The sequence below is a fragment of the Salvelinus alpinus genome, chromosome 24, assembly GCF_045679555.1.
Source record: "Salvelinus alpinus chromosome 24, SLU_Salpinus.1, whole genome shotgun sequence".
In the NCBI taxonomy this organism is placed as follows: Eukaryota; Metazoa; Chordata; class Actinopteri; order Salmoniformes; family Salmonidae; genus Salvelinus; species Salvelinus alpinus.
Genome location: NC_092109.1, coordinates 1,611,868 through 1,626,404, shown reverse-complemented (window position 1 = coordinate 1,626,404; position 14,537 = coordinate 1,611,868). Strand labels below are relative to the sequence as shown.

General features: G+C 43.8%; 1 protein-coding gene across 1 annotated transcript in view; it reads left to right on the top strand.

The window, feature by feature from the left end:
* Window positions 1–743: 743 nt before the first annotated feature.
* The window catches only part of LOC139551710 (ral guanine nucleotide dissociation stimulator-like), a 111,221-nt gene continuing 97,427 nt past the window's right edge, over window positions 744–14,537 (top strand). Inside the window, exon 1 of the mRNA XM_071362986.1 lies at window positions 744–2,329. Within this exon, the coding sequence (XP_071219087.1) occupies window positions 2,309–2,329 (21 nt within the window). The 5' untranslated portion in view covers window positions 744–2,308. The remainder of the gene's footprint in view (window positions 2,330–14,537) is intronic.

Genomic DNA, 14,537 nt, shown 5'->3' with positions numbered 1-14,537 from the left:
CAATCACGGCGCAACACTCTGTATTTTCTGCTGGCTTGCCCCACCACCACAGAAAGCACTGAGCTAGGCTGAAACACCTGCATTTTGGAGCTGCCTTACTCAAGAAAACAAAAAAGAGGCCATGTTTGTATGCAGCTTTATTAACTCAATTATATATATTTTTTACATTGTTTGCAAACTGATATGCGACAGGTATTAGTGCCTAAATAACATGCAAAACAGTCAAGGTCAAAAATACGGGGCTCAAAACAGGTGCCCTGAATGACGGGTGCCACTGATCTAGTTTAATGATGAACCTCTGAGGACGTGTCAATGGTAGTAATGCCGTGTGAGCTGAAAGTGAATTTAGGCTAGTCTTTCGACCTTTGCTACACTGCCCAGCGTGCCCATTCCAGAGCACACCCGTCTCATGCACGAGCTAACAGCTCTAGAGAGAGGAATACCAAAATGTCTAATTTCCCTCAAATGAATTAGTTATTTTGACTATGGTTCAATGTGTGGCTCAGTATGGTATTTTACTAAATAGGCTACATTTGATGACAATACAATTCCCAGTCTAGCCTATCAAGGCCTTATAATCACTAGGCTATGTGATCCCATTTGTTTTTAATACCGCCTTTGAGTTTTTGGTGACAGCTACAGTAGACTAAACCAGGTACCCAATATAGACTATATTCATGTCTGTAATGTAGCGATTTCTGATTGAGTTTAACTCTGCCCTGGCTGGCTGCGCACGCAGAATTCAACCAGAGCGCGTCGTGTGGTCTGGCAGTAATCCCTCTGTTCTTCATCTCCTCCGTAACCCGCTGGTGAGAGCGACTGACTATGGTTTCTGCCCCGACCGGGAATACACCAAGGAGCAACACATCTTTGAGAATGAATGGATTATATGGCTTCGGGGTCAGAAATGACCATCCGCTCGCGGCGGTGCGCGCTGTAGGTTCAGGTTCAGGGTAGGCTGCGAAATTGATGTAGGCTAAAGCTTAAACCATTGGCATCCCGTCAATAACAGCTCGTGGGTACCGAACCATTCCAATTTCATTTTCTACCATAGTGCATTGAGGATATCAGTTATTTTTGTCGTTTATTTTGACATTTCCCCCCTTCTCGTTGCGCATTTTAATGTGTCGGCTGAGACAGGATTCGCGTCATGCTCAGCGTCATGCTATTTATGGGATTTGTATTTTCTTCTCCGCGTAAAGACCAACAGATCAGAGGCATATGAAAGAGATGTGACACGGATTCCACACATCGAAGGAGGGGCTGCTCAGAGAAGAATATGAAAAAGCAAGACATTGGAGAGACCATCCATTTTGTGTCTGGAGAAGATTTTGAGGAAGGGGACACTGGGATAGGCATAAATATAGAAACAGGAGGAGCAGCCAGCTGTGAACATACATGTTGGGCCTATTAATTGTATGATTACAATAACTAGGCCTATATCATAATGGCTGGATCATATTCAATAAAACATCATTACATTTGATTCCATCTTGTCGGGAAAAATACAATAGGAAAAGATGACCCAGAAATCGCGATGACCCTGTCATCCCCCAGTGCCTTCAGCATCACGTTATAATGTGGAGTGGCTGCGGGAGAATATAAACTGAATTGTACATAAATATCGCCGATTTGTAGGCCTATGGGATTTTTTCATAGACTAGGCCTACTTCATAATGTAACAACCCCCCTTTTCCATATTTATTTCAAGGCAAACGTTGAATTAGTGTCTGTTGGGGGCGTACCCATTCCAAGTGTCAAATGAAATGAATATCGACATTGGAATTTGACATTTAAAGGGAGCAACCTCGATATAATTGAGACTAATGTTTCAATCCAAGGGAACATCCCATGGCACACATGCTCAAGTGAATGATGGTCTTTATTCTCAATGTTATTTGTCCACCCTCCACTAATTCCTGGATTCAAAATGTATTACCCCGAATGGAAACCATATGTGGCCCACTTGATTTGTTTTTTCCCTCCCCCCATTGCTGAACACGTTTTTCAAACGCAGACAATAGTCTTACTGTCAAGTGCGATACGCTTTTTTGATGCTTATAGTCAGATTTTTTGTGAGTGACATTAACAGAGGAGGAATTGATGACACATACCTGGACACCGCTGTTGTACTCCGAGGATATTGCACGGTACAAGCCAGGAGCACCACCAGAGTCACTGGAAATTCGACACAATTCAAGTGCAAGTTCAAGTTTTTGGTTGTTTCGCTCAAAATGTGGAGAGCTGTGTTGTAGGAGTGCCTCACGACAGAAAAATAACAAGAAAGGGATATGAACCCGAGAAGGTGATGATGATGCTGGATACACAGGTAACAAAATAATTATAGTTTGCATTAAGTTATTGATGACAAAGGGGATTGTGTTTTCATCTGTAGATCTAGGCTACCTGGGCAGACATTAAAGAGAAAATAACATTTGTCACCAGAACACATAAATGTATGGTCCGATTTGCTATTTAATCACTATTCATTTACTTTATCACGGTGAATGCGAAAACAGCATTCAGAGTACAAACGAATATAAACAACCTGGATGTAGTTGCTAGAATGTTTTGGAATAGATTATCATAATAATTCACTATTCAAGTAACTGGCCCAGGCAGGGGGATGATCTTTGTATGGTCTTTACAAAAGAGATTAGGCCCTGTAACAAGGCAGATTATGGCCAGTCATGGCCAGTATGGGGGATATCACAAAACTATGATTACTAAAAAGATGTGTCCAGAGATTTGGTAAACTCCGGCAGGGTCAGCTATACCATAAGGACCATCTGTTCATGTCCTTATTGCATGTAGTGCAACAAGACCAGGGGTTGGAACCAAAATATCATTTTCACTGGAAAGCAACTTTCCCTGGAGACAGGGGACGCATGTCCCCTCCCCCCACAAGTGTTATCATTGCAACATGATACAAAGAGCGGGTGTAGACCTCACAGTGAAATGCTTGCTTACAAGCCCTTAACCAACAATGGTTTTAAGAAGTGTTAAGTTAAAACATTTAAAATAAAAGTAACAAATAATTCAACGGCAGCAGTAAAATAACAATAGCGAGGCTACATGCAGGTGGTGCCAGTACAGAGTCAATGTGCGGTAATTGAGGTAATATGTACATGTAGGTAGAGTTAAAGTGACTATGCATAGATAATAAACAGAGAGTAGCAGCAGCAAAAAAAAGAGGGGTCTGGGTAGGCCTTTGATTAGCTCTTCAGGAGTCTTATGGCTTGGGGGTAGAAGCTGTTAAGAAGCATTTTGGACCTAGACTTGACGCTCCGGTACCGCTTGCCGTGCGGTAGCAGAGAGAACATTCTAGGGTGGCTGGAGTCTTTGACAATTTTCAGGGCCTTCCTCTGACACCGCCTGGTATAGAGGTCCTGGATGGCAGGAAGCTTGGCCCCAGTGATGTACTGGGACGTACGCACTACCCTCTGTAGCGCCTTCCGGTCAGTTGCCATACCAGGCAGTGATGCAACCAGTCAGGATGCTCTCGATGGTGCAGCTGTAGAACCTTTTGAGGATCTGAGGACCAATGCCAAATCTTTTCAGTCTCCTGAGGGGGAATAGGTTTTGTCGTGCCCTCTTCACGACTGTCTTGGTGTGTTTGGACCATGTTAGTTTGTTGGTGATGTGGGCACCAAGGAACTTGAAGCTCTCAACCTGCTCCACTACATCCCTGTCGATAAGAATGGGGGCGTGCTCGGTCCTCCTTTTCCTGTAGTCCACAATCATCTCCTTTGTCTTGATCACGGTGAGGTAGAGGTTGTTGTCCTGGCACCACACGGCCAGGTCTCTGACCTCCTCTCTATATGCTGTCTCATCGTTGTCGGTGATCAGGCCTACCACTGTTGTGTCATCAGCAAACTTGATGATGGTGTTGGAGTCGTGCCTGGCCATGCAGTCATGAGTGAACAGGGAGTTCAGGAGGGGACTGAGCACGCACCCCTGAGGGGCCCCCATGTTGAGGATCAGTGTGGTGGATGTGTTGTTACCTACCCTTACCATCTGGGGGCGGCCCGTCAGGAGTCCAGGATCCAGTTGCAGAGGGAGGTGTTTAGTCCCAGGGTCCTTAGCTTAGTGATTAGCTTTGAGGGCACTATGGTGTTGAACGCTGAGCTGTAGTCAATGAATTGCATTCTCACGTAGGTGTTCCTTTTGTCCAGGTGGGAAAGGGCAGTGTGGAGTGAGTGTGGAGCTGCATCATCTGTGGATCTGTTTGGGCGGTATGCAAATTGGAGTGGGTCTAGGGTTTCTTGGATAATGGTGTTGATGTGAGCCATGACCAGCCTTTCAAAGCACCTCATGGCTACAGACGTGAGTGCTACGGGTCGGTAGTCATTTACCTTAGTGTTCTTGGGCACAGGGACTATGGTGGTCTGCTTGAAACATGTTGGTATTAGTAAGTTAATACAAGTATTATAAGTTAACTGCCACTTGATTCTCCACCCATGTATGCAGCCTACTCTATTTCAATAAGACCACACATGCTAGGCAAGCCTGAACCCTCATGCCCAACTAGGAGAGGTAGGCTACTGAAGTTGAAGCAGCAAAGTGTGTGAATAATGATAGAAATAAGTGCTTTTAATACAATAGGTAGGTTTACCCATACAAAGCAGAAAGAGGACCATTTCCAAATAGTCTGTGGGACAACAAAAATATTTAAATCCCAAAGTTGTCGGTCTGACCGTCCGCAGCATGAAAAATGCCAACCGAGCCGCAATGATCTCTGTCGGGACCCGCAGGTGTTGCAGGTGTCCCGAAGGAATGCAGCCCTCTAGTGCAGTCAGTACACAACACTACGCTCATCATGTCTTAGCAAGATAAGATGGTGACAGGGGTCCCAGCAGGGTCAGACAGCCATGGAAGACCAGTCTACAGAGCTCAGGTGAATTTAGCTGTATTTTAACAATACCAGTGAATGATACAACATTCCATCTTGACTTGATGGCTAGACCTACAGAAGCTACAGGACAGCAGTTTAAAGCTACAGTCTAGGATCTGGGAATAATGGTCATTTCAATTATTCAACCACTGATTATATTTTGGGATAATATAATGTATTAATGTACACCAAGGTAATTCTTTGTCATGACTCATTTCAGGAGGATTAGGAGCTGTAAAACACAAAAGGAGACATATTTGCATATGTTATTGTCTTGTGAAGGCTGGCTGAATTCTGGTGAAGAGTATGTTCTTTTATCTCAGCATGTCTACAGATTCTCCCTTCTCCCTGTTTTTGTTTGCTTGGAAATGTTGATACTGGAGACTGTTATCTGAAGAAACTGTGTAACCAAGCATTTATAGCAGCTAAGAAATGCATTGCCATTCATTGGAAGGTTGGTTATCCTCCCACAATGTCAAGTTATGTATCACTAGATTTGATTCATTACAAGGTTAAGGGTATACAGGGCGACTTTCATAAAGTCTGGATGCCTTACATGGAATACAGTACGACTAAAGGAGTCTGTATTGAAAACATGCCCACGTCAGGGGAGATACCTATTTAGGCTATCTCTAGCTGCTGAGCTGCTCAGTCCTGGCCCTGGGGGTCTGTCATCCTGTGGGTTGTCACTCTGGCCTTGGCCTAACACACCGAAAACCAATAATGAATGTTTCACTAAGATCCTAAAGCTGAGTGGGATGTGTTGGGTTGGGGCGCTGCAGGGTGGTGGACCACTAGGGACAGGACAGGGCGACCCAGCTATATTGGGTCGCCCTGATTTGCTGTTTCTGTGTATTAATGTATATTTGAGGTGTATGTCTTTCTTGTTGTTGTTTCCATACCTTTCCCTTGGAAAAAAATAATAATTAAAAGTGTGAACTGGGAAGGAAATTGTGTTGGGAGAGAGTTTAGTTATTGACTAGACTGGTGTGCGTCGGGCGTGCAGGCGGCTCGAGCTGACTGGTCGGCCTGGCTGAAATTTTTGATAGATGATGTCTTAATAAAGACAATCAAAAGTCTGTTTTCTTCTAAGAGTTGTTCATTTCTTAGGCTATTGATTAAAGGTGCAACTCAAATTGTATTATTTAAATTCCTTTATCTAGTTCAGTCTTATTAATCAAATCAAGTCAAATGTATTTATAAAGCCCTTCTTACATCAGCTGATATCTCAAAGTGCTGTACAGAAACCCAGCCTAAAACCCCAAACAGCAAGCAATGCAGGTGTAGAAGCACGGTGGCTAGGAAAAACTCCCTAGAAAGGCCAAAACCTAGGAAGAAACCTAGAGAGGAACCAGGCTATGAGGGGTGGCCAGTCCTCTTCTGGCTGTGCCGGGTGGAGATTATAACAGAACATGGCCTTTTTTTGCAAATGTATAAAACTTTTTTTTTTTTATGTTTAACTTAAGTATTCAGACCCTTTGAAATGAGACAAAAACTGAGCTCAGGTGCATCCTATTGTCATTGATCATCCTTGAGATGTTTCTACAACTTGATTAGAGTCCACCTGTGGTAAATTCAATTGATTGGACATGATTTGGAAAGGCACACACCTGTCTATATAAGGTCACACAGTTGACACTGCATGTCAGAGCAAAAACCAAGCCATGAGGTCAAAGGAATTGTCCGAGACAGGATTGTGTCGAGGCACAGATCTGGGGAAGGGTACCAAAAAGCATTGACAATCCCCAAGAACACAGTGGCCTCCATCATTCTTAAATGGAGCCTCCGTTTGTTGCATGTGTTTGAGGACCGAAGGGGTGAGCACTGGGGGGCCGTGGGGGACAGTCGTTGTTGATTTGTTGGTTTGTTTGTTCGACTCTGGTGGTTACAGAAGGAGTGGCTGGTTGTGCTGTTCCCCTGGGCCTTGCCTCTACTGCAGAGTTCTCCAACTCCAGTCCTGAAGGGCTATTGCCAGTCCTGGAGAGCTACTACCACACCAGTTTGACCAGCATGGTGATATGCAACTGTAACAACATGTACCTACAATGTAGTTGCACTACTAACCTATGTAATTACAGTATTATCAAGTAAATACAAGGTATTGGTCCATAATATAAAGTAAAATCCATATATCCATCTCTTCATAAGACATTTTGTTCCTGTGAGATTGTCAGCATATTCAACATTTTTTGTTACTGCCGGTAGAAGACTTTGGACTAATTGAACTCTCCCAGGTCTCACTCACTCGCTCCCTCTCTCTCTGTTTTGCCTAGTTACAGTGTATCCCTCCTTTGACTTATTTACTATTCTTAATGCATTAAACATTCGTCCGATTACTTTGGAGATCCTCAAATGCATTTTGCTCCGAGCTTCCTTTCACTTTTATCTGCAAGACTTGTAGTTTATAGCCACAAGACATTAGCGGGTGCAGCACTGTGACATTGCATATACTGAGGCCTCAGTCAGTATGGTCAAGTGCATGTGTCTCCATAGCTAGACCCTTCACTTTAGCTTGTGGTGCTAATGCTATGCTAAACTAGTGTGGGAACTGGGAAGTGATTTCAGTTTAGGTCTCTTTCTCTGGCAGTCTGAATCAGAGTGAATGGGCTGGAGAGAGTTTGGAGTTGTGAAGTTTTACTGGGCTTGAGCCAGGTCAATAAATAATAGACAAGAGAGTAGAGAGACAGATGCCGGGTTGGAATGTATCCGGGAGAGATCGATAGACAGACACTTTATACATTTTTTAAAAACTTTATGTCCTCGATTAGCTACACTTCCAATCTCTGTTTCTCACTGTTCTTTTGGTCTTTAAAGCCACACTCTGCAAGTCTCTTGTGACAACAAAAACATAAATGCAGTAATACTGTAGGTCCTTCGTTTTTTGAATTTGATACAATTAGACAGCTACACTACTCAGATTATTAAGGTATTTAGAAGTGATATTTTTCCAAATGAAGGGGTGTATTTCTTCAGATGAAATGAGTAGAAACCTTACAGACTTTAGGTCTTCTTGTTTATCTCCCCTTTAATATGATTTGTCTGATTGGAGATCAGTCTTATTGTGCGACCAAGCAGGCCCATCTGCCGAGGACAGATCAGTCTCTGTGCAGCCAAAGTATTGTTGTGTGTGTGTGTGTATGTGTGTGTGTGTGTGTGTGTTACGGGAAGCACTGCAGGACCACCACTTATAATGTGCTTCTAATTCGACACAAGAAGTGGAGATGAACTTGATGTTTGTGACCCTTTTTAAACTTTTGGTCATGAGAATTGTTCTCACAAATAGATACAGGTATGTATGTTTTGTATTTGCGAGTTTTTTTCTTTCTGGTGATGTATATGTGGTTCTATTACTAAAAGAACGCGCAGCAACATTTCTTAATGGCAGCCTATATACCCTAGAGTGTGACCATAAACTTTAGAGTAGCCACAATGAAACGGATCATACTCGTCCGTCTGTCCTCTTTGGCTCCCCTTTGCGAGAGCGTTGCTATGCTAATAGGTTCGAGACAGCCAAGTCTGTGGACCTAAGCCTCCATTGGCAAACAGCCCAGCTCGGACCACTGTGGGAAAATGGGGAGTCCTCCAATTCACTTAGCTAGAAGTCTACTCTCTGCCGCTGCACTGCCCATATTAGTGCTTTCAGGTCGGAGAAGACCTGAATTGAGAGCAAAAACCGTCCCCAACTGCTGTAGGGTGGCAGGTAGCCTCAAAAGGCTGTGCAGAGTTGCTGGATATTGGCGGGAACTGGAACACGCTGTCGTACACAATGATCCAGTGGATCCAAAACATGCTCAATGGGTGGCGTGTCTGGTGACTATGCAGGCCTTGGATGAACTGGGATATTTTTAGCTTCCAGGATTTGTGTACAGATCCTTGTGACACGGGGCTGTGCATTATCATGCTGAAACATGAGGTGATGGCGGTGGATGAATGGCACGACAACGGGCCTCAGGATCTCGTCACATTATCTCTGTGCATTCAAATGCCATCGATTAAAATACAATTGTGTTAGTTGTCCGTAGCTTATGCCTGCCCCATACTATAACCCCACCGCCACCATGGGGCACTCTGTTCACAACGTTGACATCAGCAAACTGGTCGCCCACACGACACCATACACGTGGTATGGGGTTGTGAGGCCGGTTAAGCGTACTGCCAAATTCTCTAAAACAATGTTGGAGGCGGCTTATGGTAGAGACATTAACATTAAATTATCTGGCAACAGCTCTGGTGGACATTCCTGCAGTCAGCATGCCGATTGCACACTCTCTCAACTTGAGCCATCTGTGGCATTGTGTTGTATGACAAAACTGCACATGTTAGAGTGGCCTTTTATTGTCCCCAGCACAAGGTGCACCTATGTAATGAGCATGCTGTTTAATCAGGTTCTTGATATGCCACACCTGTCAGGTGGATGGATTATCTTGGCAAAGGTGAAATTCTCACTAACAGGGATGTAAACACATTTGTGAACAAAAGAGAAAGAAGCTTTTTGTGCTTATGGAACATTTCTGTGATCTTTTATTTCAGCTCATGAAACATGGGACCAACACTTTACAGTTTATATTTTTGTTCAGTATAACATATTATGTTTTTATATAACATTCTTATGCATTCTTAGGGTTTCACAAATGTCGTTTTTAGTTTGTAGTTTATAGATAGGTCCTAAGCATAATTTCTAGGAGTTAACCATCTCCATCATTTCTATTGTGTTGGTATACATGAGGAAGAAGATGCTTCAGGTTTTGGTGTGAGTTGGACAATGCATTGGAACCAGCTGTGATAGAGAGCTGTGTTACCCAACGTGTCCAGTAGGTGTCTCTGTCACTCCTGTGAATTGTTGGCCTGCCCAGCTGTTCACAGTGCAAGCTGGTCTTTCCCAGATGTTTTTGCTCTGCGCCGTGCCTTGTATTCAGGGAGTTCTGTTGAACGCACAGGAAAGGAAAGTTACAGATGTATGATCTTATTTGGATCACCCTGTTGCAGGAGAACTTTCGTGCAATGTAGGACATTTCAAACTTGAGGTGTATTTGAGGTTTAAAAAGGAATTCTGAGGTTTGTAATTTCCATTTAGAAATTTCAGACTTGATTATCATTTACGAAAGATATATCAACCCCTACAAAAATATCCATTAGTTATAATCCACATAATATTTCACATTTCCTTTTGCTGCGGGATAATTTTCCTGCTGTACCTGACTCAAATTAAGGTCCCACATCTGTACATAAAGGCTGAAAAAAAGTTGAATTCCTGTTTTTGTGCAAGGCCATGTGTTCACAGGCCATGACACCTTTGTGAAATAAAAGCAGAAATACATGACTAATTGTAAGATAATCATGAGGAATATGTTGAACGAACATCCGTGCTTTTCCCTGTATTGTGGTGATTTAGTAAAAACAATGTTATAGTGATTCATTATAATTTGTACATTTTGTACATTTCTGCATTCCCTCTCAATGGCCACAGAGAACACACCACATTTTCAATTCTAACGCATAGAAAGCAGCTTATTTATCAATGTGCACCCAATTGTGATGAGCATCAATTAACCAAACAGTCCAAAGTGAGTCCAAACTGAACAGCCAATATGGCCGCCAAACCACCAGCCCACAAATCACATGACATGGATTTGAATTGGAATATCCTAGTCTTTACTCGTTGTAATTCTATAGCGTCAGCTCCACTGAGAATAGTGCCTGACAATCAGCTGTGCTTTATGGGAAATCACATGACACACTGCCCTCATCAATCAGATCATCAACTCCCCCAACCAACCATTACAGGGGATGATGTCACAAAGAGCCAGTCACCCACCTTCCCATAATTCCCCTCGTCTCTCTCTCCTAATAATGAACAACAATGTGAATATGATCTAATTACCACCAATGTAGCTGATGAGCAACCACAAACCACGAGCAACACTTGCAGTTCAATGGCCAATGGCCTCCCACAATGTTGTCATTCCGTCCGTTACAATCGGCTGTAAATGTGGTTTCTCGTAGCCACTCATGGTCAACTTGTTGAGACCTTTGCTCATGGTTTTTTTCCACCTCCATTACGCTCATCGGCAAACAAAGGAGTGTAATCACATAGAATGCGAGGGCAGGTAAATGCCACTTCCTTTGGTAAGGGGACAATACGAGGGATTGAATGGAGTCTCTCTCTCTCAGTTTGGGTATGGCCTCTGGTCACCAGCCTAAGGTCACTCTGTCATAATGTGAGGGCACACTAGGCTTTGTTTGTGCCTGGGTGTTGTGCCTGGTGTGTGAGGGGAAGAATGTGTTGTGTCATCACCGTATAGGCTTGAAGCGAGAGTGGCCTAAAGCTGAAATGGCTTCTTGTTTTGTAGCCCTCCATAGAGGTAAGGCTAGTTTTGGCCTAGTCAATAATGGGCTTAATGGGCTAATGAACAAATGCAAACAAATACACTAACAGAGTGTTTGGCTTGAACGTGGTGTACAGAATAGTTCTGTCACTGTTGATATCTATACACTCACAAACAGACATTATTATGCACACACCACTCACTCTGATTATCCTTCATATCAATCACAGATCAAGCACATTCTCTCTCTCTCTCTCTCTCTCTCTCTCTCTCTCTCTCTCTCTCTCTCTCTCTCTTGCTTAGGTATTTCAATTCTCTTCCCTTCTTCACATCTCTTACTATTACTTCCTGGCAATAACCCAACCCTTTATCCCACTAAGTGTTTAATTTGACTTCCTTTTCTCAAGCCACTAACCTTGGTTCACCTGGCTTTGTCGTTCTTCAGCTTACCTGACCTGACAAAGGCCTATTTAGTTAGTAGTTAGTACTTCATTTGAGGTAACTATACCTGCAGTGGTAGAGCCCACTTCTGACACCAACTGTTACGTTATTAGATATTTGGAAGAGGCAAAGAGACGCCAGTCAAGGTAACATGTTTACTGAGAAGATCATGTACCAACTACCACTAATATTACTATCCAAGATATTCACTATCACTGTGCTGGGTCTATTATATCATATTGGGATTTGGGATTCATCCTGACCTCTCCAAGACCCCCCCCCCCCCCCATGTGTTTGCTGTGAAAGCCGACAATGGATCTGTCAGTGGTTGGCTAAGAAAAGATTAGCAGAGGGAAGTGAAGGCTGAGGTGAAAGAGGGAGGATATCTGCTGTTCTTGTCCAAAGGCCACCTTGTTTCACTATAGTACACAATGTCTCAGAGACTAAGAACATGTGCATCAAGTTCATTGAAACACGTCCAGCCATACAGATTCGTCCTGATAGATATATCAGAAAAAATGCACCGGAGATCAGGGAGACTGTGCCAGACCTGGCAATAAGGCTCAAGTCTTTGAGCACGAACCAGAGTCAAGAATCAATCAATCAATCAAATGTATTTATAAAGCCCTTTTTACATCAGCCGATGTCACAAAGTGCTGTACAGAAACCCAGCCTAAAACCCCAAACAGCAAGTAATGCAGATGTAGAAGCACGGTGGCTAGGAAAAAAACCCTAGAAAGGCCAGAACCTAGGAAGAAACCTAGAGTGGAACCAGGCTATGAGGGGTGGCCAGTCCTCTTCTGGCTGTGCTGGGTGGAGATTATAACAGTACATGTACAAGATGTTCAAACGTTCATAGATGACCAGCAGGGTCAGATGGTTGTAGAGGGTGCAACAGGTCAGCACCTCAGGAGGAAATGTCAGTTGGCTTTTCATAGCCGATCATTCAGAGTATCTCCACCTCTCCTGCTGTCTCTAGAGAGTTGAAAACAGCAGGTCTGGGACAAGGTAGCAAGTCCGGTGAACAGGTCAGGGTTCCATAGCCGCAGGCAGAACAGTTGAAACTGGAGCAGCAGCATGACCAGGTGGACTAGGGACATCAAGGAGTCATCAGGCCAGGTAGTCCTGAGGCATGGTCCTATGGCTCAGGTCCTCAGAGAGAGAGAAAGAGAGAGAGAGAGAGAAAGAGTGAGAGAAAGAGTGAGAGAGAGAGAGAATTAGAGGAAGCATACTTAAATTCACACAAGACACCGGATAAGACAGGAGAAATACTCCAGATATAATAGACTGACCCTAGCCCCCCGACACATAAACTATTTCAGAATAAATACTGGAGGCTGAGAAAGGAGGGGTTGGGAGACTGTGGCCCGGACAGGGCCAAACAGGCAGGATATAACCCCACCCACCAAAGCAAAGCCCCCACACCACTAGAGGGATATCTTCAACCATCAACCTACTACCCTGAGACAAGGCCAAGTATAGCCCACCAAGTTCTCCCCCACAGCACGAACCCGAGGGGGGCACCAACCCGGACAGGAAGATCACGTCAGTGACTCAACCCACTCAAGTGACGCACCTCTCCTAGGGACGGCATGGAAGAGCACCAGTAAGCCAGTGACTCAGCTCCCGTAATAGGGTTAGAGGCAAAGAATCCCAGTGGAGAGAGGAGAACCAGACAGGCAGAGACAGCAAGGGCGTTTCGTCGCTCCAGTGCTTTTCCGTTCATCTTCACACCACTGGGCCAGACTACACTCAATCATAGGACCTACTAAAGAGATGAGTCTTCAATAAAGACTTAAAGGTCGAGACCGAGTCTGCGTCTCTCACATGGATAGGCAGACCAATCCATAAAAATGGAGCTCTATAGGAGAAAGCCCTGCTTCCAGCTGTTTGTTTAGAAATTCTAGGGACAGTAAGGATGCCTGCGTCTTGTGACCGTAGCGTACGTGTAGGTATGTATGGCAGGACCAAATCGGAAAGATAGGTAGGAGGAAGCCTATGTAATGCTTTGTAGGTTAGCAGTAAAGCCTTGAATCAGCCCTAGCCTTAACAGGAAGCAAGTGTAGAGAGGCTAGCACTGGAGTAATATGATCAAATTGTTGGGTTCTTGTCAAGGTTCTAGCAGCCGTGTTTAGCACTAACTGAAGTATATTTAGGGCTTCATCCGGGTAGCCGGAAAGTAGAGCATTGCAGTAGTCTAATCTAGTGACAAAAGCATGGATTAATTTTTCTGCATCATTTTTGGACAGAAAGTTTCTGATTTTTGCAATGTTATGAAGATGGAAAAAAGCTGTCCTTGAAATATTCTTGATATGTTCGTCAAAAGAGAGATCAGGGTCCAGAGTAACGTCGAGGTCCTTCACAGTTTTATTTGAGTTGACTGTACAACCGTCAAGATTAATTGTCAGATCCAACAGAAGATCTCTTTGTTTCTTGGGACCTAGAACTAGCATCTCTGTTTTGTCTGAGTTTAAAAGTAAATCATCTGCCGCCATCCGCTTCCTTATGTCTAAAACACAGGGTTCCAGGGAGGGCAATTGTGGGGCTTCACCATGTTTCATTGAAATGTACAGCTGTGTATCGTCTGCATAGCAGTGAAAGTTAACATTATGTTTCCGAATGACATCACCAAGAGGTAAAATATATAGTGAAAACAATAGTGGTCCTAAAACGGAACCTTGAGGAACACTGAAATTTACAGTTGATTTGTCAGAAGACAAACCATCCACAGAGATAAACTGATATCTTTCCGACAGATAGGATCTAAACCAGGCCAGAACTTGTCCATGTAGACCAATTTGGGTTTCCAATCTCTCCAAAAGAATGTGGTGATCGATGGTATCAAAAGCAGCACTAAGGTCTAGGAGCACGAGGAT